The 27,633-nt window shown below is 36.7% G+C and overlaps 2 protein-coding genes across 24 annotated transcripts in view; one reads left to right on the top strand and one right to left on the bottom strand.

Moving 5' to 3' along the window:
- Window positions 1-24,643, top strand: part of BTBD10 (BTB domain containing 10) — a 75,093-nt gene extending 50,450 nt beyond the window's left edge. For both annotated transcript variants that reach the window (XM_069469612.1, XM_069469611.1), the window contains 5 exons: window positions 1,749-1,851; window positions 3,681-3,801; window positions 12,594-12,791; window positions 15,399-15,509; window positions 23,508-24,643. In XM_069469612.1, coding sequence (XP_069325713.1) covers window positions 1,749-1,851; window positions 3,681-3,801; window positions 12,594-12,791; window positions 15,399-15,509; window positions 23,508-23,818 — 844 coding nt within the window. In that variant the 3' untranslated portion in view covers window positions 23,819-24,643. The remainder of the gene's footprint in view (window positions 1-1,748; window positions 1,852-3,680; window positions 3,802-12,593; window positions 12,792-15,398; window positions 15,510-23,507) is intronic.
- A 762-nt stretch (window positions 24,644-25,405) lies between these two features.
- BMAL1 (basic helix-loop-helix ARNT like 1) overlaps window positions 25,406-27,633 on the bottom strand; it is a 102,339-nt gene continuing 100,111 nt past the window's right edge. For 19 of the 22 annotated variants that reach the window (XR_011233674.1, XM_069469604.1, XM_069469586.1 and 16 more), the window contains 2 exons: window positions 27,120-27,222; window positions 25,406-26,076 (listed from right to left, as the gene is read on the bottom strand). Coding sequence is in view for 21 of the 22 variants with exons in the window: in XM_069469604.1 (XP_069325705.1) it covers window positions 25,916-26,076; window positions 27,120-27,222 (264 nt within the window). In the remaining variant the exon portion in view is untranslated. The remainder of the gene's footprint in view (window positions 26,077-27,119; window positions 27,223-27,633) is intronic. The other 3 variants (XM_069469597.1, XM_069469591.1, XM_069469594.1) reach the window with 1 other exon arrangement.

The following is a 27,633-nucleotide window of genomic DNA, read 5'->3' as shown; positions in this document are numbered from 1 at the left end:
ATGAGAAAAAAAAAAACTTTAACTACAGGCTTTTTTGTATTTTTAGTATTGTAGAGGAAGATTATTGATGGACGTTATTAGGAGGATGACTTGACACTGTTAATATTTTATATTTTTATGTAATATTTATAGACATAGTAAGAAAAGTAGATATTTGAAATTTTGCTTTAGTTGTTAGGCTACATTTTCTTCTAATAAAGGATTTTTTTAAATGTCCAAGGTCATCTGCAAAGAATAGCTTTTCCCTTTTGTAAAAAGTTTAAATATTTGAGAAAATTGCATGACATTTGATTCCTAAAAGACTATCTTCTTTTTTTTTTCAATCAGTGAAAGCTTCTTTTCATGTCACTTGACTAAAGCGTATCTTTGGGGATGAAAATTAATATTCATGGGAACTGTAAAAAGAAATTGGCATTCTTTTTGAAACTTTGAAATAAAAAAGCTTTGTTGTTCATAGGTTTCTGTGTTACAACAAACTATTTGAATTAGGAGACTGTTGAGTAGAATACTTAGTTCAACCACTATTTACTTTGGGAATAGTGGTGCCATTGAATTCAAAGGTTCAACTTTCTTTGATCATGATTTTTAAATTTTCTTGAGAGTACTGCAGTGAATTTTTCATTGCAAAGGACATATTTTGGAAATTGCCTCTCTTCTAAATAGTTATTGTTAAAGGGCCAAGAACATGACTTGAAAAAAATCCATTTGCATTTTTCTTATATAAAAATTAATCTTAAGAGCTTTTCATTCATTTTCTTAAGCTTTTCATTCTCCTCTTCTTTTCTTTATTCCTGTCTATCCCAGCATTTGATTGCTTGTTTTGAGTTCTAGGATGCAAGTCTAATAATTTTGAGTAGGATTTCTCACATTTATATTAGTAGTTAAGATTGGGAAGTGTAAAACAACCTTTATCATCTTGCTTTTTCCTAGTTTAGCTTGCTGAATGTGCTGCATTATAGCATTAACTTTGGCCAGGTGCAGTGGCTCATGGCTATAATCCTAGCACTCTGGAAGGCCAAGGTGGGAGAATCACTTGAGGTCAGGAGTTCGAGACCAGCCTGAGCAAGAGCGAGACCCTGTCTCTACTAAAAATAGAAAGAAATTATATGGAAAACTATAAAAATGTATAGAAAAAATTAGCTGGGCATAGTGGCACATGCCTGTAGTCCCAGCTACTCAGGAGGCTGAGGCAGAAGGATTGCTTGAGCCCAGGAGTTTGAGGTTGCTGTGAGCTAGGCTGATGCCATGGCACTCTAGCCCAGGCAACAGAGTGAGATTCTGTCTAAAAAAAAAAAAAAAAAAAACATTACAAAATAGTAGTTTACAGAAAAGGCACAGATAACATGATTTCCCTTTTTCTTTCTTTTTTGTTTCTTTCTGGTAAGATTAATGTTAAAAAATCACCCTTTCCCCTAGATTGTTTGATTGTTATTTTTTTGTTTTTGTTTTTTTTCTGAGGAGGAGTGATTGGAAAGTTCTTTAGCTTCTGAACCTTGTCATTTAATTTTATTACTGCTTACAAGGAATCTATACTACTGTTCTCTCCCATCAAAATGAAAATATTTTTAATATCCTTTATTTATAATGTTTGCCAGAATAAAATCCCGTTAAAAATTCTTAACTAACTTAATGATATAATGTAAGCATTAAATTATAATTCCTTTTTCCTTTTATACATGAAGCTGATTTTCTCTTTTGACGGAAGAATCATATTGATGTATTTATTTCTCAATTATTTGCTTTCATAGGATGTTTGGATCTGGCCGAGAACATAACTTTACACGTCCCAATGAGAAGGGAGAGTATGAAGTGGCAGAAGGAATTGGTTCCACTGTGTTTCGAGCTATTCTGGTGAGTGTTTCTTATATGTATTGGCTTAATTATAAGAGCCCTTCTTGGGTAGATATTTAGATTGGAAGCAGGGTTCTATTTGGATATCTCTTTGGAAATATGAAAGATATTGTTTTTCCTTAAACACCATTTAATTCACCTTTATTTTAGTGCATAAAGATAAAATGATACAGACAAATGAATTTTATGAACTTTGGGAAGATAGGGTAGGGAATGGTTTATCTCTTAGGTCTATCTAGTCAGTTCTTTCATATACTTCATAGTAACATTTCTGGAGTCGTATTTATTCCTCCTTCAATCTCTTAAATACAGTAAATTGATCATTTTTGCTTTTATTGCATATAACCAGCAATTTCAGAACTTATGAACATTTAAAAATCATCTCCAAAATGTGTTTGTTAGCATCTTTGTTTTTGTTTGTTTTTTGAGACATGGTCTCGCTCTGTTGCCCAGGCTAGAGTACAGAGGTGTCATAATAGTTCACTGCAACTTCAAACTCCTGGGCTCAAGTGATCATCCTGCCTCAGCCTCCCAAGTATCTGGAACTACAGGCATATACCACCACGCCTGGTTAGTTTTTCAATTTTTTGTAGAGATAGGGTTTTGCTATGTTGCTCAAGCTGGTCTTGAACTCCTGACCTCAAGCGATCTTCCTGCCTCAGGTGATCTTCCTGCCTCAGCCTCCCAAAGTGCTAGTATTACAGGCATGAGCTACTGTGCCTGGCACAGCATCTTTGTTTTAAACCCCCCACCCCACCCCCACTTCTTTTTTTTGAGGTTTTAACCTTTTGTTTTGAGGACTATGAATTTATATTATAGACTCCTTCCTTGTAATTCCATTTCAGTGATAAAGATTTGGTTTATAGTATGTGACAATTTATGCCACAGTCTTAAAATAGAGTTTTCTTAAATAGTTTTGAGGGGAGGGAAGATCCTGAGATGGAAGACAGATAGGAAAAGTAGTTGATCTTGATCAGGTTGTTAGTACTTGGACAAGTACCAGAAGATGTTTTGCTTCCATTGATGCAATAACCTTAGAAATTATATTACTGGTTACTGTTACTGTGGCTCTAAACCTCAAGAAGCTTGAAACAGGTCTCCTTTTGGGGGTGGGGGAGTGGTTTTCCAGCTGTCCCATTCTTCTATTTAACCCCATATGGAGTTGACAAGAAGAATTTTTATAACTCAAGTATGGAGTAACTTATCTGTAATTCTGGGGCCAGCCCCCAATGACCTTTTAAGTAGATTTTGGAAATGATCAGTACGGACTGTTATATGGAAGCAGCAAAGGATAGTGCTTAGAAGAATAATATCTAATTGTGCATCTTGTTTTACATATTTTAATACTTGAATATGACTTTGTAATTCTTTACTAAAAACCTTAAATTTTGTTAAATTCTCTAGATAATATTTAAGGTAACTTAGAGTTTATCTTTCAACTTCCTTTTTAAAATAAGTTTAAAATTTTATGGTAGTTGTGTAGAAAACTAACTTGTAGGAGGAAAATATATATGCATTGTTATGATGTAGTATAGAGAAGAGATGAATTAGGTAATGGGAAGACCTGGGTTCTAGTCTTATCTCTGCTGTTATAAATGATTGTATGACTGGGTAAGTCAGTCAATGAATCCATTGGGTCTGAATTTTCCTTTTAGGTAAAAAGAAAAAGTTGTTAGGTGAACTAGGGTCTCATTTAACTTTTAAATTCCATAAGTCAGAAATGTTAGAGCTCCACTATTTCTGAAAATGCTACCAATCCAACCTTAATAATAAGCTTTAGCTACCTTTTGCTCCAGATGTTTTATGCGTTCTTTACTTTTTTTTTTCAGGATTACTATAAGACAGGAATAATCCGTTGTCCTGATGGCATATCTATTCCTGAACTGAGAGAAGCATGTGACTATCTTTGTATCTCTTTTGAATATAGTACTATTAAATGTAGAGATCTCAGTAAGTATGTTTTGTGTGTGAGTGGTTTGTAGAATTACAATCTATTGTAATGAAAAACCTAAAATAGTGCTGTTTACCTAGTTAGACTTTAAATATTTGTTTAATTGAACTGAAAAGCATTCTAGTACCATGAAGATTATTTATGGAAGTTTGCAGAAACAGTGATAATCTCCTTGTACAATTTTCCAAATATCTTTTTAATTTTAATAATTTTTTTTTTACAAACTCTCCTAGATTTCCTCCTTGACTGTTTTCCTATATCATTTGTTATCAGTCTATCTCCTAGTTTGGGAGTCCTGGCTTTGGTCAAGTGTGGTCATTTGGCTTCATTCCTCAGATCACATCATCCAAAAATTTATAATTTTTTTGTATTACCATGTAAGATAATATTCTGAGCTCTATGGAAGATACAAATAATTCTTAAAAGCAGTACTTGTCACTAAAAATCCTAGATTGAATCCCTAGCCCTCATTCTTACATAGGATTAAGTGACTTCATCTAAGAACTTCAAACATAGTCTCAGAGCACTGTCTAGAACTTTGGAATCCCAACTCTTTGATTGGTATTCTTCTGACTACTTTCCCAGCACTCCCCACCCCCACTGTTATGCCATGCCTGAAAAAAGAGGTGATTATGTACAAAAAAGTCAAAATAGCATATGAGAAGTATCAGATGTTGACTTGGCTATTAAGTGGTTGGAGAAGTTCAGAGGAAGGGGAAGTCACTGTGGGCTAGAAGGATTAGGGAAGAGTTCAATAGAGACAAATGGTAAATCATGAATAGGAATGATTTAGAAAGAGTAGAGAGGTTATTCTAAGAGCTGAGGTTTTTGGATTAAAGGTGCAACAGGTATACTTTTGAAATAAGTTGGAACAGACTTTTTATCAGGACCAAAAGAAGATGGGGAGTAAATAGGTGGGCCCGAATATGGAAGGTCTAATTTTCTTCTGATTTCTAAACTAATTTTCTTACATTTCATTCTATATAGAGTGGTAAGCCATTTAAAAGTTTTGTACATGTGGTTTATAGTCTTACGCTAGCCCCATATGTATGGTTATCTTTACTTCGTTACCTAAGCTCAACCCTAGCTTAGTGGAGTGGTATCATACCCTCTCAGCAATTAATATGTTAGAAACTGAATGGGACATTTTAAAGGCACCACTGTATACTTTAATATAACCATCATCCTGCATACTCAGATATGATCTAACTTCTTGAAAATCAGTGGCATAAAGTCTGTCCCTAAGTACCACATTTGTTTTTGCCAAACATTGTTTAAAGTCTCTGCAAAAGTACCTATAGGTAGGACAAAGAAGTGATGGTCTACCTCTGAGTCCATTTCTCAATAAATGATATTAAAAGTTTAAAGTCTAATTGTACAGCTAGAGCGTGCAACTATAAATTCGAACAAAGTTGCTGTTTTTTCACATCTCAAAAAATGGTTTTAGTCGAAACCATGAGCACTATAGAGCTTTGATTTCAAGTTTTTTATCTTTTTATTCAAGAGACCATTTTGATTAAACTTTATATAATTAGATGCTGAAGTTTGATGACTGATAGATTTTTAAAAAAACATTAGAATTTTTCACAGATGATATGAATTTTAGTTCTGCAATCCCTTGGACATAGTTTAACTTGTCATCACTATTAAGTGTCTTTTATTTGTTATGGAATTTAAAGGTAAGAGTCTTTATGTAAAACATATACAATATGATTTTCCTGGTCTTTTGGCTTTTCCATAATATTTGTAATTGTTTCTAAATTTCTTATAATATATGTTACTAAAAATTGAGAGATTCTCAAAGACCTTATAAAAAATAACTATATAGAATTTATATAGAAGGGATAAAAGTAATCTTATAGAAATATAAAAGAATACTACAGGTGTAGACTTGAATTCAAAAATAATTTTTTTTTCCTGCAAATATGTGCCTTTGCTGAATAATATTAGCACTAAATGTTCATTTAATAGTGAGACCTAGATTTCTTGGACAACTTGCTTGAAATCCTATTTCTTAGTTCCCTCATCTTTAAAATGGAGACAATAATATTACTTACCCCACAGAGTTACTGTAAATTAAATGAATAGTCCCTGACACATAGTATTAAGTAAAGATTTGCTTGTAAAAGAGTAGCAAAATTATGATGTAAAGATAAATTAAAAGACAAATATTAAAGGATCATATTGTACAATCTAGTTTATAATATTTATACTTGGAAATATATTGTGAATATGTCTATATTAGTAAATATCCTTTAATAACAACTTGTTTAATGGTTACATAGTAATTAGTCATTTATTCTACATTTTTATTGAGCATTCACTTTATGACAGGTATTAAGTATGTAAGAGGAAACAAAAAAGACAAGGTCCCTGCTATCATGATGCTTGCTGTATAGTGAGGAAGACAGGCAAGTAAATTTTACTATGTTGTTACAGGAAGAATAGTATGATAAGTGAGCATTTAGGGGCCATACGTAACTCAGGTGTGAGTCTGAGGAAGCTTTCTGGAGCAGAGGGGTGAGGAACTGTGTTCCAGGCAGAAGGAATGGCATGGTTCAGGGCAAAAAGGTCGGCACAGGGAGGAACTGACCTTTCAATCTTCTGTCATAAAACTTAACCATACAATGAAGGAAATCTGTGGTGCTTAGTAACTCCCAACTAGGCCTCAGTGTCCACATCCAAGAAGTTTTGAGAACCAGGGCTGAACTCAGGAATGAAGGCCTAGGGCTAAAACAATGAAAAACAAAGTGTCTTTGGATGAAAGTGGCATGGAAAATGAAATTTAAAGTCTAAATAAGCACCAATTCAGTAGGCCCAGGAAAAAAGGCATTATCCATGTAGGAAATAATGGGACTTCAACAGAAGACTGAAAAACCTGAAGTTATATCCAAGCCTAGTGAGAAAAGGAGATCAGAGGCAGAGTCTGCCTCCAGTAAAAATGTAGAGACAGGATTTGCTTATATGTTCTTCTCTCTCTCTCTCTCTCTCGTTTTAACTCATGCTCTGTTTTTCAGTTTGTGGCATTAAACCAGTTAGGACTTGAGGGCAGGGATGCTATCTTTTTGACTTTGTGTCCATAGTTCCTGGGACATAGGATGAGTTGAATTAATAAATTATTTTATCCCCTCATGCATTTTTTAGGATCCTGTTCTACTTGTCCCTTCTAGTATCATTAGTCTTTGCTTCTGTTTATATAGTAATCTTTAGGCTCAAACATACTCAAATTTGACCTCTGTATGTATATTCTAGACATTGAAAAAAATTTCTCATTTAAAAAAACTTGAGCTTTTCATTGGAATTCTTTGAAGTTAGCCTTTTAAAAGAGTTAACATATTCACTATATTAACTCTTGCTCCAAATGCTATGTCTTTCCATTTATCCACACTTTTATATCTTTATGTAGAGTTTTGTTATTTTCTCTGTTAGTTTCTGCTCTGGTCTTATAAATATTGATATCTTGTATTTTTATTATTGTTGTGTGCAGAATATGTTTCATTTTCTAACTGCTAACATATAAGAAAGTTACTGAATTTTGTACATTTGTATTTAACCACTTCACTGAACCTTGTTTGTTTCTAATAGTTTTTCAGTGATTCTCATATATTCTTAGTAGATAATTGACCCTGTTGTAAGTAATACTTTTCTATCTTTTTTGTCTTGTTGAATTGTTTAGAAGATTTTGAACGTTGTTAAATTTAGTGGTAAAATTCTGGCAATTCTGTCTTTAAAAGCATTTCCCTTAGGTTTTACTGCTAAGTCACCCATTTCTTGTTGATACTCTCTTCCTTTGGCTCTTTGGCATCCTTCTTTAAGGTCTTCTGCTTATCATTCTCTCATTTGCTTCCCAATCCTTCATCCCTTAAATGTGGTTGTTTACTGTTAGCTACCTTCTTTCTCACAGAATCTATGCACTTATTCTAAGTGATGCCATTCATTGTTATTGTGGCTTCAAATACTACCTTTGCACTCGGGATTTCCACCTTTTATCTCTAACTCCTAAGTACCAGCCATTCGTTTCTAATAGTTTACCATGTAACTTGTCATTTCTCCCCACCCCTTATTTATCAAGCTTTTTATGGGTTTTGTGCATATAGTACATGTAGTGATGAACAAAGACAGACATTGTCCCTGCCTTTATGGAGCTTACAGTCTAGCGGGGAAGATAGACATTAAACAAGTAATAAAAGCTGTGAAAAAATGCAATGAAGAAATGAGATGCTATGAGAAGTGTATATCAAAGGAGCTGTGGAGAATCATTATCTAAGTTAGTGATATTAAAGCTGACACCTGAAGGGGTGTCAAAGAGAAGGGAAAGTTGACTATACAAGAAGCAGAAATGATATGTGCAGAGGCTCTAAAGTGGAAAGGAATATGACATGTTCAGGGAACTGAAAAAAGGCAAGTATAGCTTGTAGATGGATGAAGTATGAGTGGTGAGGAATAAGGCCAGAGAGGTGAGGAGGAAACAAATTTATTAATTGAACAAATATTTAATGACTGTCCACTCTGTACTAAGTACTGTTCTAAGTTTTGGGGATTCAGCATGAACAAACCAGGCAAAACTTTCTGTTCTAATGGAACTTATACTCTGTTGGGGAAAACAAACAATAACCAAGGTAAACAAATGACATATGGTATGTTAGATTGTAGTTAAGTACTGAGGGAGAAAAAAGTAAAAAAGGAACAATAGCCAGAGAAGCCTTCATTGGAGAGGAGAATTTAAGTAAATTCTAAGCAGGGGTTAATAATGAGTGCATGTGTTGAAGGAGCTTGCCTGGGATGTCTGAGAGTAGCAGAGAGGCCAGTATAGTTTGAGTACAGTGTGTGAGAATGTTAGTATTATAGATGTGGTCAGAGAAGTAACAAAGGACCTAGGTCAGGCCAGGTGTGGTGGCTCACGCCTATAATCCTAGCACTCTGGGAGGCCGAGGCGGATGGATTGTTTGAGCTCAGGAGTTCAAGACCAGCCTTAGCAAGAACGAGACCCCATCTCTACTAAAAATAGAAAGAAATTAGCTGGACAACTAAAAATACATAGAGAAAAAAATTAGCTGGGCATGGTGGCGCATGCCTGTAGTCCCAGCTACTCAGGAGGCTGAGGCAAGAGGATTGCTTAAGCCCAGGAGTTTGAGGTTGCTGTGCGCTAGGCTGACACCACAGCACTCTAGCCTGGGCAACAGAGTGAGACTCTGTCTCCAAAAAAAAAGGGGGCCTAGGTCAGGTAGGGCCTTTATCTTCTGTCTTTTTCTCTGAATAAGATCAGAAGCCATTAGAGGGTTTTGAACAAATGAGTGATATGATCTGTAAGGCTGTCATGTGATACCATGTCATGGGGACACTTTTCACACAGAATTCAATGTAGAGTTGTTCAGTGCCGTAACCCTGATCTGACCTAGGGTTTAAAAGAATCACTTTTTGCTGTTGTGTTAGAAATGGACCAAAAGGGGAATTGAGGTAGAAGCAAAGAGATCAATTAGGAAGTCATTGCCAAAATCCAGGTAAGAGAGATGGTAGTAACTTGGATCAGAGTAGAAACAGTGAGAAATGGTCAGATTCTAGATATATTACATACTAGAGTTCTCAAGATTTGCTTGCTGATTGAATGTGGGGTAGGAAGGAAAAAGAGGACTTTAACTGGAAGTGTGGATTGCCATTAATTGAGATGGGGAGACTTCCTGAGAGGCGCAAATTTAGAAGCTTGAGTTTGATCATGTTAAGTTTGAAACACCTATTAGATATCCGAGTAGAAAAGTTGAGGATGCATTGGGTACACATGTCTAAAGTTTAGGAGAGAAATGTGGCCTAGATGTAAGTGAGAATCCTCAGTATATGGATAATATTTAAAGAAAATATTTTTCAAAGGATTCATTGTACACACTAATCTGTAACCTCCTTTTTCACATGATAGGGCCTTATGGACCAAGTTGTGCATTTAAGACTTTTATTTTAAGTATACTACAAGTCATGGGAGGCTTAGACTAGCAGACACTCTTAATTAGATTTGGCTGCTATGGGGTAAATGGATTACAGAGGGGCAAAAGCAAATGTTGGGGAAATGTAATTAGAAGGCTTTTATAATAGTTTGGATGAGAGTTAATGATGACTTGGACCATGATGGCGGCAGGGAATGGAATGTGTCTGGTTATCTAGTTAACTATTGCTGTGTAACAAACCGTCCCAAACTTAGCATGAACTATGACCACTTTATTACTGTCATTGATTCTGTGGGTCAGGAATTCACACGGGGCACAGCAGAGGTGGTATAGGGCTGCTTCATCATGTCTGGGGCTTCATCTATGAAGAATAAAAGGGCAAGGGTAACTCAAAAGGCTGGAGGCTTTATTCATATGTCTGGTTCCTGGACTGGGATGACCCAAAGGCTAGGCTTAGCTAGAAATGTCAGAGTACCTACACGGGGCCTCTCCATAATGACCTGGGCTTCTCAAAGCCTGAAGGCTGGGTTCAGAGAGGAAGCATTTGGAAAGTGAGCATTACAGAGACCAAGGCGAAAATGGCAAGCCTTATCTTGACAGCCTCTGAGGTCATGCACTATCCATCATGCTCCCCTGGTTACCAGCACGTCTGTATGACCATTCTGATTAAAGGGGAGGGGAATTAGATTCTGCTTCTTAGGAGGAGATGTTGAGGTCACCTTGCAGAAAAGTCTGGCATAGGCGATATTGCAGCCATCTTTGGAAAATATTGTCTGCCAGAAGAAGGAAATGACACAGTTCAAGATATGTTTAAGAAGACATGAAGAATGATTTGAATTAGAAGTTGAAGGAGGAATCAAGGATTTATTCATTTATTCTACAGATGTTTAAGTGCCTCTTGTATGCCCAGCATTGTTCTGAGAACTTTTTTTTTTTTACTGATTGGGAAAACAATGCAGAGAGAGACAGAGATGATGTTAATAAGTTCAATTTTGGATATATTGAGTTTGAGATCCTATGAGGTAGGTAGCATCCAAGTAGAAATTTCTAGAAGGCAGTTGAGTATAACACATCTCAAATATAGAGGACAGAATTAGTAGAAATAAATTTGGGAATTGTCAGTATAGAGTTCAAGAAGAAAAGAACTTAAAATTTCCTTGGGAAATGCCAGTATTTAATGAACAGCTAGAGGAGAAAGAGTTGGAAAGGTTATTGAGGAAGAATAGACAGAGAAGAGAAAAAAAACACATAGGGATAATTATATTAGAGATTCTTAGGGATGAGAGTGTTTCAAGAAAGAGGGAGTGGTCCAGTGTAAGAGATTCTACCAAGAGGTCAAATAAAATCAAGACCACAAGATAGTCATTATCTTTAACAATACAAAGGCCATTTGCAGACCACAGCAAGAGCAGTTTTTATGGAGTAGTGAGAGTAGAAACCAGGTTAGAATTAGTTCAAGCTGGGTGTGCTAGTGTGCACCTGTAGCTACTCAGGAGGCTGAGGTGGGAGGATTGTCTGTGGCCAGGAGTTTGAGGCTGCAGTGATCCGTGATCATGCCACTGCACTCCAGCCTGGTCAGTAGAGTGAAACCCTGTCTCAAAAAAAAAAAAAACCCTACACACACATATATATATACATATATATACACATATATATATAGAAAGAGAGAGAGCGCGCGCCCGCACAAGTGCACACGCCATTGGGTGCAGGACAAAAAAAAAAGAATTAGTTCAAAAGTTAGGGGGAAGAGAATTTGTTGAGGGACATAGAGAAATTTGGTTATAAAGATAATTTAAAAAATAATAATAGTGGGAAATAGCCTGTCTAGACAGAGACATGGCTAAGTAATAACAATATAGATTATTATTAATAATATAGAGGGTCAATTTAATCAATCATATTATTATTATTAGTTATGTGTTATTGTTACTTATATAATTATAGAGACAATTTGTAAGGGGAAAAAAGCTTTCCCTTGGGAGACTATAGATTTGAGTTCTAGTGTCCTCTAACCCTCTCCCAATTTTTTCACACACACTCACATTCGTATACACAGTTGCTTCAACTTCTGCCCTCCAGGCTGCTACCGTAGCAGTAGATCCTTAGATGGTGGAGTCTTAGGAGATAGGACATTGACATTAAAGTAGGAATAAAAGAAAAAAGATTAGGTCAGTGCAGGTGAGTTTATGGCCATGTATTTAGGAAGTTGAAGTTGTTATGTCTAACTTAAGGAGCATGAAGTCCACCTTTTAACCCTCTCACTTATAGGGTAAAGTCCTCTGGAATTCCTGCACCATGTTGTATTTTACTTGGCCTTTTGCCTGCCTTATTCCAAGTCCTGTTGACCCTTCTCATCTCACCTCTCTTCCTACACTGAAATATTAATGCTGCTTGTGAATAACTTTCTGAGAAAGAACATGTGGGAGTGGAATATAAGAGCTATTTCAGTTCATAAGGATAATCTGAAAAGTATCTTTAAGATATACTTTAAGACATACCTAGTTGCATATACTGATGAAAGATAATTTGATATAGTGAAAATTACTTTGGGCTAGGGATGGGGTTTTAATTCTGACTTTGCAAATTCATTTTGTAACCTTAGGCAAATGCATTTGTAAAATGGGGAGCTTGTGTTGGATGTCTTTAATTGGCCCTTCTTGCTGTAAGATTCTACAATTCTATAAGAATTCTTCCTAGGAAAAGTTTTGGTAACTGAGAAATAACCAGTAAATTATCTGTAGGGTCCCAGAAGAGATGCTGAACTAATCTAGTGTTTTATTTGTGCTTTCCTTCTGCTTTTCTTTTACTTACCAGCCATCCAAAAAACCAAGGTATTTTTGTGGGTTTCATTTCAGGTGCCCTAATGCATGAGTTATCGAATGATGGTGCTCGTAAACAATTTGAATTTTATCTGGAAGAGATGATCCTCCCTCTTATGGTAGCTAGTGCCCAGAGTGGGGAACGAGAATGCCATATAGTGGTGCTTACAGATGATGATGTAGTTGATTGGGATGAAGAATATCCACCACAGATGGGAGAAGAATATTCACAAAGTAAGTATTGTGGCATGTCTTCTCTCTCCTGAATCATCCCAGATTATCTGTTGTTTTTGCAAAGAAAAACTCTCACTATATGCCAGGGGTCAGCAAACTATAGCCTGTGGGTCAAATCCAGCCTGCCGCCTGTTTTTATAAATAAAGTTTTATGTATCGCCTATGGCTGCTTTCATGCTACAGTGGCAGAGTTGAGTAGTTGCAACAAAGACTGCATGGCTCGCAAAGTCCGATCTGGCCCTGTACAGAAAAAGTGTGCCCCTACCTATGCCATACACAGAAGTGGTTTGCTTTTGTTGACTGTCTGGATCTTGATAGATTTTTTTCTTTGTATTTAGAAGCATCCTGGAGAAGTAGGTCCTGGAGTAGATTATAAAAATAGCTTTTAAAAAAATGAGTTTTTGTTTTTATGTTAATTTAGAAGCTTTAACTCATTGATTTTGAGGGTGACTTTAATTTTTACTTAATTTGTCTAAATATATTCATTTTGTGCCAAGATATTCCAACCTAATGAAGATTCATTTGAGGAAGTAGAGATAGCCTTTTCAGCTTGATTTTTCTAAATGTGACTATATGACAGATACTATCCTTTCTGATGTTTTTTAAATAGCATATATGTTCTGGAGGATACAATGATCCTTCGTAAAGCTTTGTGGAACTATAGTTCTTTTAGGTATTTCTGACCTAAACAGCATGTCTTGAGCAGCAATGACTATTTTTTTTTTCTTACTCTGTTTGTAAACTTTGTAATTAGCATCTTTGTTTTTTGTGTGTGTGTGGTGTGGTGGTGGTGTTGTTAGAAAATCTATCTCATATTGTTTTTCTTGATGAACTCATATTAGTATTTTTTTTTTTTTTTTACCAGTTTCATAGATTGAGAAGAAAAGTTGAAATAATGACTCAAGGAACTGAGTAAAATAGCCTAGCATTTTGTTCTGTACTCCAGTCTGGTGACTTGGTAAAGATTAGGGTTTAAGTAAAAAGTACAGGAATATAGAAAGTAATAAAATCCTTTAATCTCTGATTTTTCCATCTTCCATACTCTTTTTTAAAAACAAAACAGACTCCAAATGGTGTGCTATTTGACTTCTAAAGAAGATTTTCAAAAGATTATTTTAACACAAGTTATGGTTTTTCAGCATTTACATTGAGATACTTCTTTTGCATGATGTACTTAAATGAGTATTGTAATTCTTTTGTGGATAGTTGTAGTGATAGCCATTTCTGTTGCTATTTCCTCAGTCCTAGGCTCTTTGTTGACAATGGTTTTCTATAATAATTATGTGGAATAAAAAGTTGAACAAAACACAAGAAAAATGAAGGATTACCAAAAATCAAAAGAAGTATGCTAAATTATTTTCTGTTGAGAAAAAGGAATAAATAAGCTTATATTTTACTTTTCAAAAGGTTTGACTCCAAGAAAGTAGAGCCAACCATAAAACACGGAAATGACATTATAGTGAAAAAGTTATGATAAACCTGCCTTTTTGTTTTCCATCGTTGAACTTCCCATTTCAAAAATTTTTTTTATCTTTTTTATCTTAAGCTTTGAAGCTTAGAAGGACTTACATACTTAATTTTTACTTAATTTGTCTAAATATGTTGCCAAGGTGTTCCAACATGAAGAAGATTCATTTGAAGAGATAGAGTTAGCCTTTCCAGCATGATTTTTCTAAATATGACTTTATGGCAGACACTATCCTTTCTGAGATGTCAAAAAATCTTTGTCTTAAAATACCAGCAATCCTAATGATGTATTAATAATCAAAAATTTACCCCATAAGTAGAATTTGTATACGTATTTTCCTTTTATTGGCTCTTAAACCAGCATGTTTGGTTTGTGAGTGTGTTTTTCTTTTTTTGAAAAAACCTTTGCAGTTCATCTTTTAAGGGAGATAACTCCACCTGAAAGAGAGAAGGCGAGGAAGGTCCATCAGTCTAACTCCCTGAAGTTCCCAGCACATTTGGAAGACTCAACATGTTGTCAGTGGAATGTCTGTCCTTTGCAAAGCCAGTTTGCTCTAAACAGACTAACCTAGGCAGAACTTGCTCGAATCTGCCATTTTTAACATCAGTATTAAATGGGGCTGTTCGCCTGAATGGAAAACAATTTGTGGGGAGGGTCTTTGCCTTTTGGGAAATTATTAATAGTTGCTCAATCCATGAAATGTAAAACGTTTCTGTTTTGTACTCTTTGACAAGGCAGTTTTTTCCCTTCTAGACTAGGCCTTGTAGGCATTTTAGCAAAGTCCTTTACTTTGCCCATGGGATAATGATGTGATGTTGACATCTTCTTTTTTGAAACTTGGGGCAGATCCCATTCCAATAAGCGTATATATGATGTATCTTTCAGGAGATTCTTCTATGGATTGGGTTACCTGACTGGTTGTCAAAGCTTTTCTTGTTTCCACTTAAGTAGACATTTGCTTCTATATTAACTGTACTGAATATTGTCCTGTCATGTTGGCTAGTCATCCTTTGGCGTTACTGCATCCATTATTTGGGCTTTTAGGGCTGCTAGGTCCCTTTGATGATCAAGATAAATTTAAGTTTATCTCTAAGTATTTTGATTTTAATACAAAAATATTTTTGTCTTTTTGTTTCCAGTTATTTATAGCACAAAATTATATAGATTTTTCAAATACATTGAAAACAGAGATGTGGCCAAATCGGTTTTGAAGGAGAGGGGTCTTAAGAAGATTAGATTGGGAATAGAAGGTAAGACATTTTCAATTAATTTTCTTTTGAAAAAACCAGGTTAAAAACAATTGAATCCTATTTAGAGTATAGTTTAAATATTTTGAGAAAAACTCTGACATGACTACTTTCTGGAAATTCATATAAAAGCAGTACTAGTACCTTTCTAGTGTCTTAAAGTATAATAGTTAGCTATTTTCTTTTTTTTTTTTTTTTTTTTTTTGAGACAGAGTCTCACTCTGTTGCCCAGGCTAGAGTGAGTGCCGTGGCGTCAGCCTAGCTCACAGCAACCTCAAACTCCTGAGCTCAAGCGATCCTCCTGTCTCAGCCTCCCGAGTAGCTGGGACTACAGGCATGCACCACCATGCCCGGCTAATTTTTTCTATATATATTTTTAGCTGTCCATATAATTTCTTTCTATTTTTAGTAGAGGTGGGGTCTCGCTCTTGCTCAGGCTGGTCTCGAACTCAGTCCTGAGCTCAAACGATCCGCCCACCTCGGCCTCCCAGAGTGCTAGGATTACAGGCGTGAGCCACCGCGCCCGGCCAATTTTCAAGTTAAATAAAAATTACAAAACTTCTTTTATCTTATTTACATGCATACATTTTTAGATAGCCTTTTACTTTATGATTTAAATGAATTTTTCTATATGCCTTATCCGATGCTTCTTTCATTTTAAAATACCCTTACTAAGAACAAAATATCTTTCTTGGCATAACATGGCATGGTATAAAGAGAAAACGCTCTGGAGTCAGATTGCTTATGTTCAAATCCTATTACTTCATAGCTGTATGACCTTGGCCAAAACACTTAAAAACTCTGTGCATCAGTTTCTTTATCTCAAATGGAAGTATTAATAAGTATTTTCTAAGGTTATTGTGACATTAGAATGAGTTAGTACATGAAAAACACAAAAGTGCCTGGTATGTAGTAAATTCTTGGTATGTATTTGTGATGGTGATAATGTAGATAACCATAACCATAACCATAACCTGGTTGAACCATTGGAGATCATAATAGTGGGCTGCTGAGACATGGGAAGAATGACCAGAAACAGGATTTTTGCACAGGAAGGCCAGTAGACTTTGGGCTTAAAGAGCAGTGGAATTATTGACATGTGAAGCATTGTTGGGTGCATGATTTTGTAAACAATGGGATTTAGCAGCTTGGTCTCAGAGCTAGTGAGAAGGCAATTAGCAGCTACTTTAGAATGGAAGGACAGGGAAGACCTCTGAGGCAGAGACATTTGAGCTGAAGCCTGATGATAAGGATGGTTCTAGGAAGAGAAAACAGCAGGTGCAAAGGTGCCGAGATGAGCTTGGTATTAATATATATTTGAGGTACAGAAAACATAGATATGGCTGGTATAATAAGTGAGGAGATTTGAAGAGATATAATTCGTATGCAAGTTGGTAGTAGAGGTAAAGTAGAGTCAGAAGATGCAGGGTCTTGTAGGCCATGTTAAGGAGTATGCTAGCCAAATGTCTTAAGGTGAATCTCTCAGCCTTTCTGAGCATCAGGTTTTTTTTTATTTTTATAGAGGGTATAATCCTCTGTATGTCCTCGAGGATGGTTGTGATAATCAAATGAGATTAGCTAGAAATTACATCCTTCCCACCCTACTTTCTCTTTCTCTGCATGGCTACTACTTTACATCCTTCAAATCTTCTGAAATCTTGGAACCTCTGTGAAATTTCTCTGTAGAGCAATTTGTTATATAATACTCTGTTCAGTCATGGAGTATGAGCTTCTTGAGAGAAGGCAAGTTGCATTTTGCATACCTAACATGTGGCCTACTTCCTAGGTACAGGGGATCTCAAATAGTGAATAAATGATTTACAGAAAAGCTACATGTAAGTTAGTTACTGAAAGTGAGGAAGGACTTCGTTCTCTGTCACAGGGGAATAATAACAGTGCTCTAAGCATTGAGCTAAACTCTTAAGTGAATTTTATATAATCATAAATACCTAATGGCAAGTACTCCTTACCATTAACCCCATTAAAAATCATTAAAATAGTCCCCTCTTTCTGTCCCTCTCTCTTTCTATATATATATACACACACATGTATATAAAATGATACTTCACTTCTAAATATTTTAATATACATCTCTAAAAATATTTTATCACGCCCAAGAAAATTAATTCCTTAGTATCAATCCCCATTAAAATTTCCCAATGCTCCCCGAAAGTGTCCTTTGTAGCTGGTCTCTCTAAACTAGGATCCAGTCCAGGCCCACATCTCATAACTAACTGCTTATGATGTCAGATCTTTTAATTTCTAGAACAGTTCCTTATTTATGACCCTGCCCTATTGAAGAGTCTAGGCTGGTTGTCCTGTAGATAGTCCCACTTCTGGATTTGCTTTACTACTTCCTTGTGGTGTCCTTCGGTTTATTCTTCTGTCTTCTGTAATTCCTATAAAGTTAAGTTAGATTTAAAGGGTTAACTTAAATCAATGCTGATTAAGTGGGTGACAGCCTGATCTCCCTCCATTATAAGATTAAGCTATTTGTGTGATTTTATTTAGATACCATAAGAACGTACAGCTCCCCATTAATCATCACTTAAAGGTTTTAAACACTAGCTGATAATTTTTGCTTGAATCAGTAATTGCTTTAGGGACTGCAAAATTATCATTTTCTAATTCTATCATTCCTTTTGCATTTATCAGCTGGTAGTATTTTGTGAAATAGAACTTTGTTCTATCAAATGAGGCTATTTGGTTATCCAACGTTATTTCTATTTTTAAGAGGAAGAAACTGAAGCTTAAGAGGTTAAATAACTTACTAAAGTTTCATTGAGAATAAATAGCAGAACCAGTACTTGAATTCAGGTCTCTGTGATTTCAGTCTGTGAATGGTTTTGAAATACTATATTAAGTGGAAAATTTGGCCGGGCGCAGTGGCTCACGCCTGTAATCCTAGCACTCTGGGAGGCCGAGGCGGGTGGATCGCTCAAGGTCAGGAGTTCGAGACCAGCCTGAGTGAGACCTCGTCTCTACTAAAAATAGAAAGACATTATATGGACAACTAAAAATCTATATAGAAAAAATTAGCCGGGCATAGTGGCGCATGCCTGTAATCCCAGCTACTCGGGAGGCTGAGGCAGTAGGATCGCTTAAGCCGAGGAGTCTGAGGTTGCTGTGAGCTAAGCTGACGCCACGGCACTCACTCTAGCCTGGGCAACAAAGTGAGACTCTGTCTCAACAGCAACAACAACAAAAAAAAAAAAAGTGGAAAATTTTTAACAGACAATTTTTAATACATTAAAAAAAATTTAAAAATTCTTAAAATTTTACAAAAGACAATACTACAAGCTTAGATAAATTGGGCTTGACTTTGGCAGGACAGTAACTGACCAGGCCCTTCTACTGTTTTTTCAATAACTGCTTCTAGCTGCTGAAGCATTCTTTTCTTTTCCCAACTAATGTGTAGAGCAACAGCCATATTTTCCCATTTGGACTATAATTTTTTTTTCTCTTGAAAAAATAAATAGAATAGCCACAATTCCACTAGAAGCGTTGAGATTTTTCTGGAATCAAAGAAAAAAATTCAGATTTCCACGTTGGCCATTGTGTCACCCCCCCCCCCCCAACAAACCCCTGCCCTCCCAATCCCAAGTCCCTTAAAAGAAATCCGATTATTAGAGTATTGAATGTGTTGACTTTCATGGGAACTAGATCCGGTTGGTATATAAAGGACACGAGGAGGGCAGGAAAGAACTTGGATTTGTGAGAAGGAATGATGAAATATAATAGAAGAGCCAGTCCTACTATTGTCTTGCCATTCCTGCCTAGGATGTAGAGGATAGAAAAATTCACAATCCCGTCTAATTAAATACTTCATTACTTTGTCTTAAACTTCCTATATTCTGTAAGAACTATAATTCAATAATATTATTTCAGAGTTTTTTTCCTTAAACGTCAGACTCTGTTGTAAGTCTCAGTCAATTACTCTGACAGAACAGAGCTTTCTGTTACGTTCAGGATAAGATTCCTAATGATGGGAGTAAGGCCATAACTAATGTCGTCTGCTAGATGGAGTAGCAAACCCCTGTAGTCCTAAACTGCCTTTAGAACCTAATCCTATGAGAGTGAGAGATGTTGTTCTAGTAAACGGTAGGGCAAACAGACAAAATAAAAATCTCCAAAGAAGTGCCTTTCAGTGGAACTGTAGCATGGAGAACAATTTAGGCAGGAGTTATTTGTGCTTTCCCAGCTATGCTCCAGAGACATTTTTGTGTAACAGCAGACCCACAGACCCCAAAATCCTGCTTATAATTAAGTAGAATGGGCCTTAGATAGGCCTGACTATAGCAATATCTGAATATGAATATGGTATCACAAAACTAAGAACATTTTTTAATCTAGCAGACCGTATTAGTTATGGCCTTACTCCCATCATTAGGAACCTTGTCCTGAACTTAACGGAAAGCTCTGTTCTGTCAGAGTAATTGACTGAGACTTACAACAGAGTCTGACGTTTAAGGAAAAAAACTCTGAAATAATATTGTTGAATTATAGTTCTCATAGAATACAAGAAGATCAAGACAAAGCAATGAAGTCTTTAATTAGACGAGATTGTGAATTTTTCTACCCTCTGAATCCTAGGCAGAAATGGCAAGACAATAAATAGGACGACTGGCTGTTATCACCAAAAGCTCAGCTATCTACAAAAGTCCCAATTCTGTCATTCTGGACCTGTGTCCCAAATTTTGTTCTCTGCAAGATTTAACAAACTAAGCTTGAAATAAATCTGAGCTTCTCTTTCTTTAATAAAGAGTACAATTTATTCATAGTTCTCCCCCATCTGTCTCAAATCTATCTTTTTTTTTCCTCTCTTTTTGAGACAAGAGTCTTGCTCTGTTGCCCGCTAGAGTGCAGCAGCATCATCATAGCTCACTGCAACCTCAGACTCCTGGGCTCAAGCGGTCCTCCTGCCTCAGCCTCCCAAGTAGCTGGGACTACAGACACATGCCACCACACCCAACTAATTTTTTCTATTTTTTGGTAGAGATGGGGTCTTATTCTTGTTCAGGTTGGTCTCAAACTCCTGACCCTAAGCAATCTTCCTCCCTCAGCCTCTCAGAGTGCTGGGATTACGGGCGTGAGCCACGATGCCTGCCCCACCCCATCCCCAAATCTATCTTCTAATGTTACCTCCCACTATTTCCCAATACAGATGCCGTGCTCCAGTCATACTTGTCTTAGGGTTTCCTAAACACATCTTGTATGTTCCTACCTCTGTATCTTACCTTGTGCCATTCTCTCCTTAGAATGATATTCTGTCTGCCTCCTTTACGCTCCCTTTATTTCTTCCCATCCCACTCTTCTTCTCATCCATTAAGATCCAGCACAAGGAAGGCCTTCAAGAAGGTTTTTCTGTTTTAGCCCATTGGAATCCCATTCTTCTGAATTCTTTACACCTCTACCATTACCTTCACGCTTTCTCTTATGAGCATATATTTGCTGTTTGGGATGCTGACTTTATGAAAAATTTCATCACTCCTAATAGACCATAAACACCTTTACGGCAGCACTCTGGCATTACAATTCTTTGATGCATAGCTGCTAAATCATTACTTGAATGATTAGGCTGGTAAATCTCAAAGCCGGTGACAGACTTTATTTAAAAAAAAAAAAAAAAAAAAAAGAAAAAGCCCCAGGTCATTCATTCAAAGTGCCCCCGGGGAAAAAAAAAAAAAATTCTCAGTAAGATGGATATCCAGGAAGAGATTATCACTTGTAACTGATATATCATGGTAGTTCATTCACTTTTTGCTCAAATATTTGTTTAGCTATCAGGCACTATACGCTAGGCACAGGGATATACAGATAAAGGTGCTGGCTTTGGCATATAAGAACTCACTAAATAGGTGAGAAATTCAGACATACAAAAAGGTAATTGCAATTTAGTGCTATAGGTATTGTTAAAATGGGAGTTCTATAGAGCATAGAAGTGAATGATTAACTCTGTGGAGAGTCTTAATGTTTTTGCCAGGGATAAAAGAAGCCTGAAGCTGCAGGGGTGAGAGGGCCAAGAGGGAATAGGATGCAGAACAATTTGTGTAAAAGCACCAAAGCATATTTAGGGGAAAGTTTAATGTGGTGGGTCTATTTGAGAGCTCTAGAGTTAGAGGAAGTATAGCATGATAGCAGGTAAGATTAAGTAGGTCGGAACCAAGTTGTAAAAAAGCCTTGTATACTATGCTAAGTAGCATGGACCTTCCCTTTAAGCATAAGGAAACCATTGGTAGTTTTTAAGCAAGGATGTAATATGATTATGTTTGTCTAGAGTAGTGATTCTGTGTGGAGGACAGATTGGAATATAATGAGATGGGAATTTTAAAGTCTTTCAATAGTCCAGGAGGAATGAAAGATAAGGTAATAGAGATGGAGACCTTTCTGATCTCTGCTTCTGCCCATCAAATGGTAATTGACTGGAAATGTCAAAGGAAGAAGACATTCTATAAGTCTTCAGAAGGTTTTTAGCCTTGCTCACATTCTGTGCCTCCCTCACCCCCACCACTTATGCACACGCTTCACATGTGGCTAAAAAAATATACTAGCTACCAATGATAACTACATACAGTCCCTTATGCAGTCACCATTGAGCCCATACTAAGTGAGGCGTTTCCATTTCTTTCTGATTCTGATTGTAGTCTAACTGGCCCATGAGCTGGTCTAACTAGCTCATTGCTGGTTTTTTATAAATAAGGGTTTATTGAAACATATGCATACTCATTCATTTACATATTCTCTGTAGCTGATTTCACTTTACAGTGGCATTGTTGAGTAGTTTCATTAGAAACCTTGTAGCCCACAGCCTGAAACATTTACCATCTGGCCTTTTATAGAAAGTGTTTGCCAATCCCTAGTCCAAAGTAGCAATTCTTACCAGTAAAAAGGAGGGAAGGGATTTGTAATTGTTTCTAAAGACAGTTTATCTTTGGAGAAACTGCCTTACTGGTAAATAACGGAAATTTTTCTAAATCTAGGGTTGTCTTTACTAGTTTTCACTTTTCAGTGATTATGATCCAGAGGAGGAAGGTATTAATAATTAGGGAAAGCTGCTTTGGAAATGTGAATCTAAATTAACTGCTTGGTTGTTGGGAGTAGTAATGTTAAAATGATAAGGGAGGCCAGGCGCAGTGGCTCACGCCTATAATCCTAGCACTCTGGGAGGCCGAAGCGGGAGGATCGTTTGAGCTCGGGAGTTCGAGACCAACCTGAGCAAGAGTGAGACCCCCGTCTCTACTAAAAATAGAAAGAAATTATCTGGACAACTGAAAATATATATAGAAAAAATTAGCCGGGCATAGTGGCGCATGCCTGTAGTCCCAGCTACTCGGGAGGCTGAGGCAGGAGGATTGCTTGAGCCCAGGAGTTTGAGGTTGCTGTGAGCTAGGCTGACGCCACAGCACTGTAGCCTGGGCAACAGAGTGAGACTCTGTTTCATCAAAAAAAAAAAAGATATGGGAGGTTAGAATGTTGGCCTTGCTGGCTTAGGTACGGAAGTATCTAAAACCACCTGCAGAGCTGTACAGTTCTTTGTCATTTAACAAAAAGGAAAGAAAAAACCCAGAGCAATATGGAGATGAGACTTAGATTTAAGGAAACTAGAAGGCTAATTGGCAATAAACTGTAGGCCGTTAGGCCAGACAATCCTGTGAAGAAAATGGTTTAGGGACATCAAAGATACACAGCTAGAGCCCAAGATCTGTTCTAGATTATACACCATTGCACTGGGGGCCAATCCCCTCCATACTTCAGGAATGTTTTTCTGGTGGTTGGTATATTAACTGAAAGGCTGTGGAAGGTTATGTGAATTAAATCAGTAGGATTTTAGTTTCTGGCTGGTGAACTGATGAGTAAGTGGATGGAATATTGTTTTCCCATCTTTATTTCAATTTTTATTTGTTCAGGATCTATAGCAGAAAAGCCCTCTCAGGCAAAATTGAGTATGAAATGTTTGCATATATGTGTATCCTCAGTTTTTAAAACCTTTCTTTCCTTCAGGTTATCCTACCTACAAAGAAAAAGTAAAGAAAAGGCCTGGGGGCCGCCCAGAAGTGATTTACAACTATGTCCAAAGACCCTTTATTAGAATGTCCTGGGAGAAGGAAGAAGGAAAGAGTCGGCATGTAGACTTTCAGTGTGTAAAGAGTAAATCCATCACCAATCTTGCAGCAGCTGCCGCAGACATTCCCCAGGACCAGCTGGTAGTCATGCATCCAACTCCCCAAGTGGATGAGCTGGATATCCTCCCTATCCATCCTCCTTCTGGCAACAATGACCTCGATCCCGATGCACAGAATCCAATGCTGTGATGCTGATGTTCCTTGAAACTATAGCATGCTACTCTTCACAGTGACGTTGTACTCTTCTCATTCTGCACTGCAAGGCCACTCTTCTTCATTGTGAGATGCACATAACAATGTTTAGGATATTGCAGTGTAGGCTTTTTTAAAGACCAAAGGTAGCTGAATGGTTTTTTAAATGAGTACAACTCTAGCATCCTGAAGTTCCAGTTATATAAATGTATTTGTTTACCAGTAGGTTTGTGAAATTGGTTCTTTGTATGGGGGACAGTCCTGTTTCACACATCTAGGTTTTTTCAGAAGTGGTTGAAATTGGCAGCTGGGGTGCTTTCAGTCTAGATTGATACTCATCACACCCCAGATAAAATGCAGAATATTATATAGTTGCACTTTATAAATGGTGGTTAAATGGAACTGTTCAAGCCATTTTATAGTTGTGATGCACAATATAACTTAAGTGCTTCTATCAAAGTATTCCTTCAGTAAAATGTGTATAGTTTGCTGCCCACGATGAGCAAAAAATGAATATTTATGTTGGGCTTATTTGAATGATTAGGATGAGATTCAATGCCCATATCTTAACAGTCCAGTTATCTCCAGTGCCATTTCACCCTTTAGAGTGAGTCACATGCAGGGATTGTGAACATCAGAGGTGGTTTATTATCCAGTCTGCCTTACCCTTAATCTGTTCACAGATATTTATTTACTAATGCTTTGTTTTCTTAAGAGTTATGGGATAGGAAAATGAAGTGTTTGCTCTTCATTTACTAAATGATTGTAAACTCAAGTTTTTCATCAAAATAAAATTCCATTGTTTTAATGTTTCTGACCAAATTTATACCCACCTTGACCAAATTTTTAGCCTAATTAATTAGCAGATTTCCTGTCTTGTTGGTATAACTAGAAATCATATAGTAGCTGAAGGAACTGTAACTTGGTTTATGTGTGATGAGGCACTTAAATTCCCTACTAATTATAAAATATACTATAAATCCAAAATAATACCAGAGCTGAAAAGAGAATATTTTCTAGTCCAACCTTATATGAAGGGCAAAATGACTTTACTAGATCATATAGTGATCATAAGTTTCAGAGCTAATTTCTGATACTAGTTCAATGCTTTTTCTATTGTACCTTGCTTCTTTGCTTAGCAAATTATTCATGCAAATACTATTTTACATATTCTGTGGTCCAATTCAAGAAGGAATCAGAAATATTTAGGTGCTTTTTGTCTGGGGTCACTTAGTGTTTGAAACCATACAATTGCAAATAGTGGTAAAGAGGGGTAGCAGTAGAGAAACCAATTTGTTACCTATAATCTTGAATTTATAATTTCAGAGGATTTGAAATTTGTAAACAGTAACATCTTTGTTCTCACATAAAATTGCAGTTATTTGGAAATGAACTATTTTAACAGCACAGCTAAGCTAGCAGTATGGGGAAATTATGCAAACCCCAGAATTATTATAAAGGCCAGAAAGGTACTGCAAATGTTAATTGGCGTGAGTTGTCCTTAAAGCACCCTCTGTAGAAACTGATGATCCAGCCCTGTAGCATGTGGAATTTTTTTTCTAATTATTTGAAATGGGAACAGTATTTATAGAACAAGGGAAACATTTATTAAAAATATTTAACTGTCTAATACATTATACTTTAACCCATATTTATAGTAAAGGATTCTTACAAGGAAGAATAAACAGCTTTATGATACAATTAGTATAAGAAATATCCACATGGGGGACTTCTTTGTAGTGTAAAAACACCATACATCTGAAATGACCATTTGCATATAAAAGCTACCAATGATGCTTCTGTGCACAATGATTAAAAAATTCAACACAAACAGAATCCAAAATATACAATTAATGCAAGCTATCCACAGCTAGCCCAATAATCAAGGATGAGGAAACACTGGAGCAGGTTTAGTTCCACTTTGTCTGAAGTTACACATAATAAGATTGACTTGTATCAATGGCTCTGAGATGGCTTTTATGAAATCAGCACATAAAAGCTGTTCTCTCCTTATCCAGTAAGCTTCACAGACTGTAAAACTCCACCAGTAATGCACTTTGATACTGTAGCTGTTGCCAAAGCAACATGTAGTGTTTACAGCGGCCATGGCAAGTCGCTAAAGTCAACAGGGCCACCCAGCCCAGCATCTGCTTCCAAGAGGCTCATGATGACAGCCATTGCGGCTTCATCATTACTGGGACTACTTGATCCTTGGTCATTGTCTATCATGTCCATACCTATGTGGGGGTTCTCACCTGTGGGAGGAGATAAAGACTGGTCAGTAATAAAAGTACCAAAACATGTTTAGATTAAATAAGCAATTCCTAACCACACTTACAATAATAGGCTGAGAGCGGTTGCTTTTTGGGCTACATGGCTATAATTTTACTATTTTTACATTGCTGTTTTTCAGAAGAACCAACTTCTTAGAAATAAAAACAAAGTGCTTAAAATTCGATAAATGTTAAAAGTATTTGAGTCAACCTCATTTTAATATTCTTATATAACCAGTTAAGGGGAGGGAATTACAGAAAGGCAAACAGGAAAGGAGAGATTAGGAAAAAAAAATCTAGAAAGACAAGTAGAGACAAAGATGGATGTGATGGGATAAGCAAACTCTCATCACTTAATGATTTTTAATACCCTCTGAAATGCTTAGCGATCACCCTTCTAGGCTTTATCTCTGAACCCTCATTGGCTGTCCCTCTGAAGAGTTGATGCCCCATGTGGGAGAAGGCCTACGTCTAGGCTACTCTAACTTCTTCTTGAGTTCCAGGGACACACTTGGACCCCCACCAAAACTCAAACATTAAAGTCAACTTTGAAGTAGAGATTTGAACAAATTTTAAACTTTTACTCTGTTCTTATCAAATTTATCTATAACTAAGTTGTTTTATATAATTCAGTTCTTTTTTTTTTTCTTTTTTTTTGAGACAGGGTCTTGCTCTCTTGCCTGGGCTGGAGTGCAGTGGTATCATCAAAGCTCACTGCAACCTCAAACTCCTGGGCTCAAGTGATCCTCCTGCCATAGCTTCCCAAATAGCTGGGACTACAGGTGCATGCCACCACACCCAGCTAGTCTTTTAAATATATGTTTTGTAGAGACGGTGTCTTGCTATCCTGCTCAGGCTGGTCTCAAACTCCTGGCCTCAAGCGATCTTCCGACTTTGGCCTCCCAATGTGCTAAGATTACAGGTGTGAGCCCCCATGCCTGGTCTCAATTCAGTTCTTAAAACTGACTTTATGCCAGATGTTTTGCAAGATCACTGCAATGGAAATGAATAATAATGCCACTTACCCAGAATAGAAGAACTATCAGAATATGGATAACCTGGGTTGTCCTGAGCCTGTCCTGGTAGTAGGCCACTGGAAGGAATGTCTGGAGTCCCTCCATTTAAAATCTACAAACAAAAGGGGAAAAGTATGACATTTTCTACTCCAATATGGAACTTTCAATCAGTATCATGTGCAATGTCACCAAGAAAATGAAGCATGTTGGAAAGAGGAAGCAGGGGTGAGAGGGAAGCTTCAAATGGCTTCAGTTTCTTCTTGGATGATGTCAAACAAGGAACTGTTAGAAATGGTCATAGTAAGAAAAAAACCTCTCCCCTAAACTATTCTCTTCATTTGATTTAGCCCACACAGATAACTTAAAGGCTGAATAAAACCTCTAAGAGGATTCAACTACTTGGAATCATGCTGCCCACATATTTCTTTAAGGCCAAGGCCTAAACTCCAGTGAGCCCGGGTGGGCAGTTCCCCTGTAAGGGAGTGAAACGTAGTAACAGATGTTGCTGAAGAAGAAATAAGTG

Source organism: Eulemur rufifrons, chromosome 6 (assembly GCF_041146395.1).
Source record: "Eulemur rufifrons isolate Redbay chromosome 6, OSU_ERuf_1, whole genome shotgun sequence".
NCBI lineage: Eukaryota > Metazoa > Chordata > Mammalia > Primates > Lemuridae > Eulemur > Eulemur rufifrons.
The sequence above is the reverse complement of the archived record's forward strand: the minus strand, read 5'-3'. Positions and strand labels throughout refer to the sequence as shown.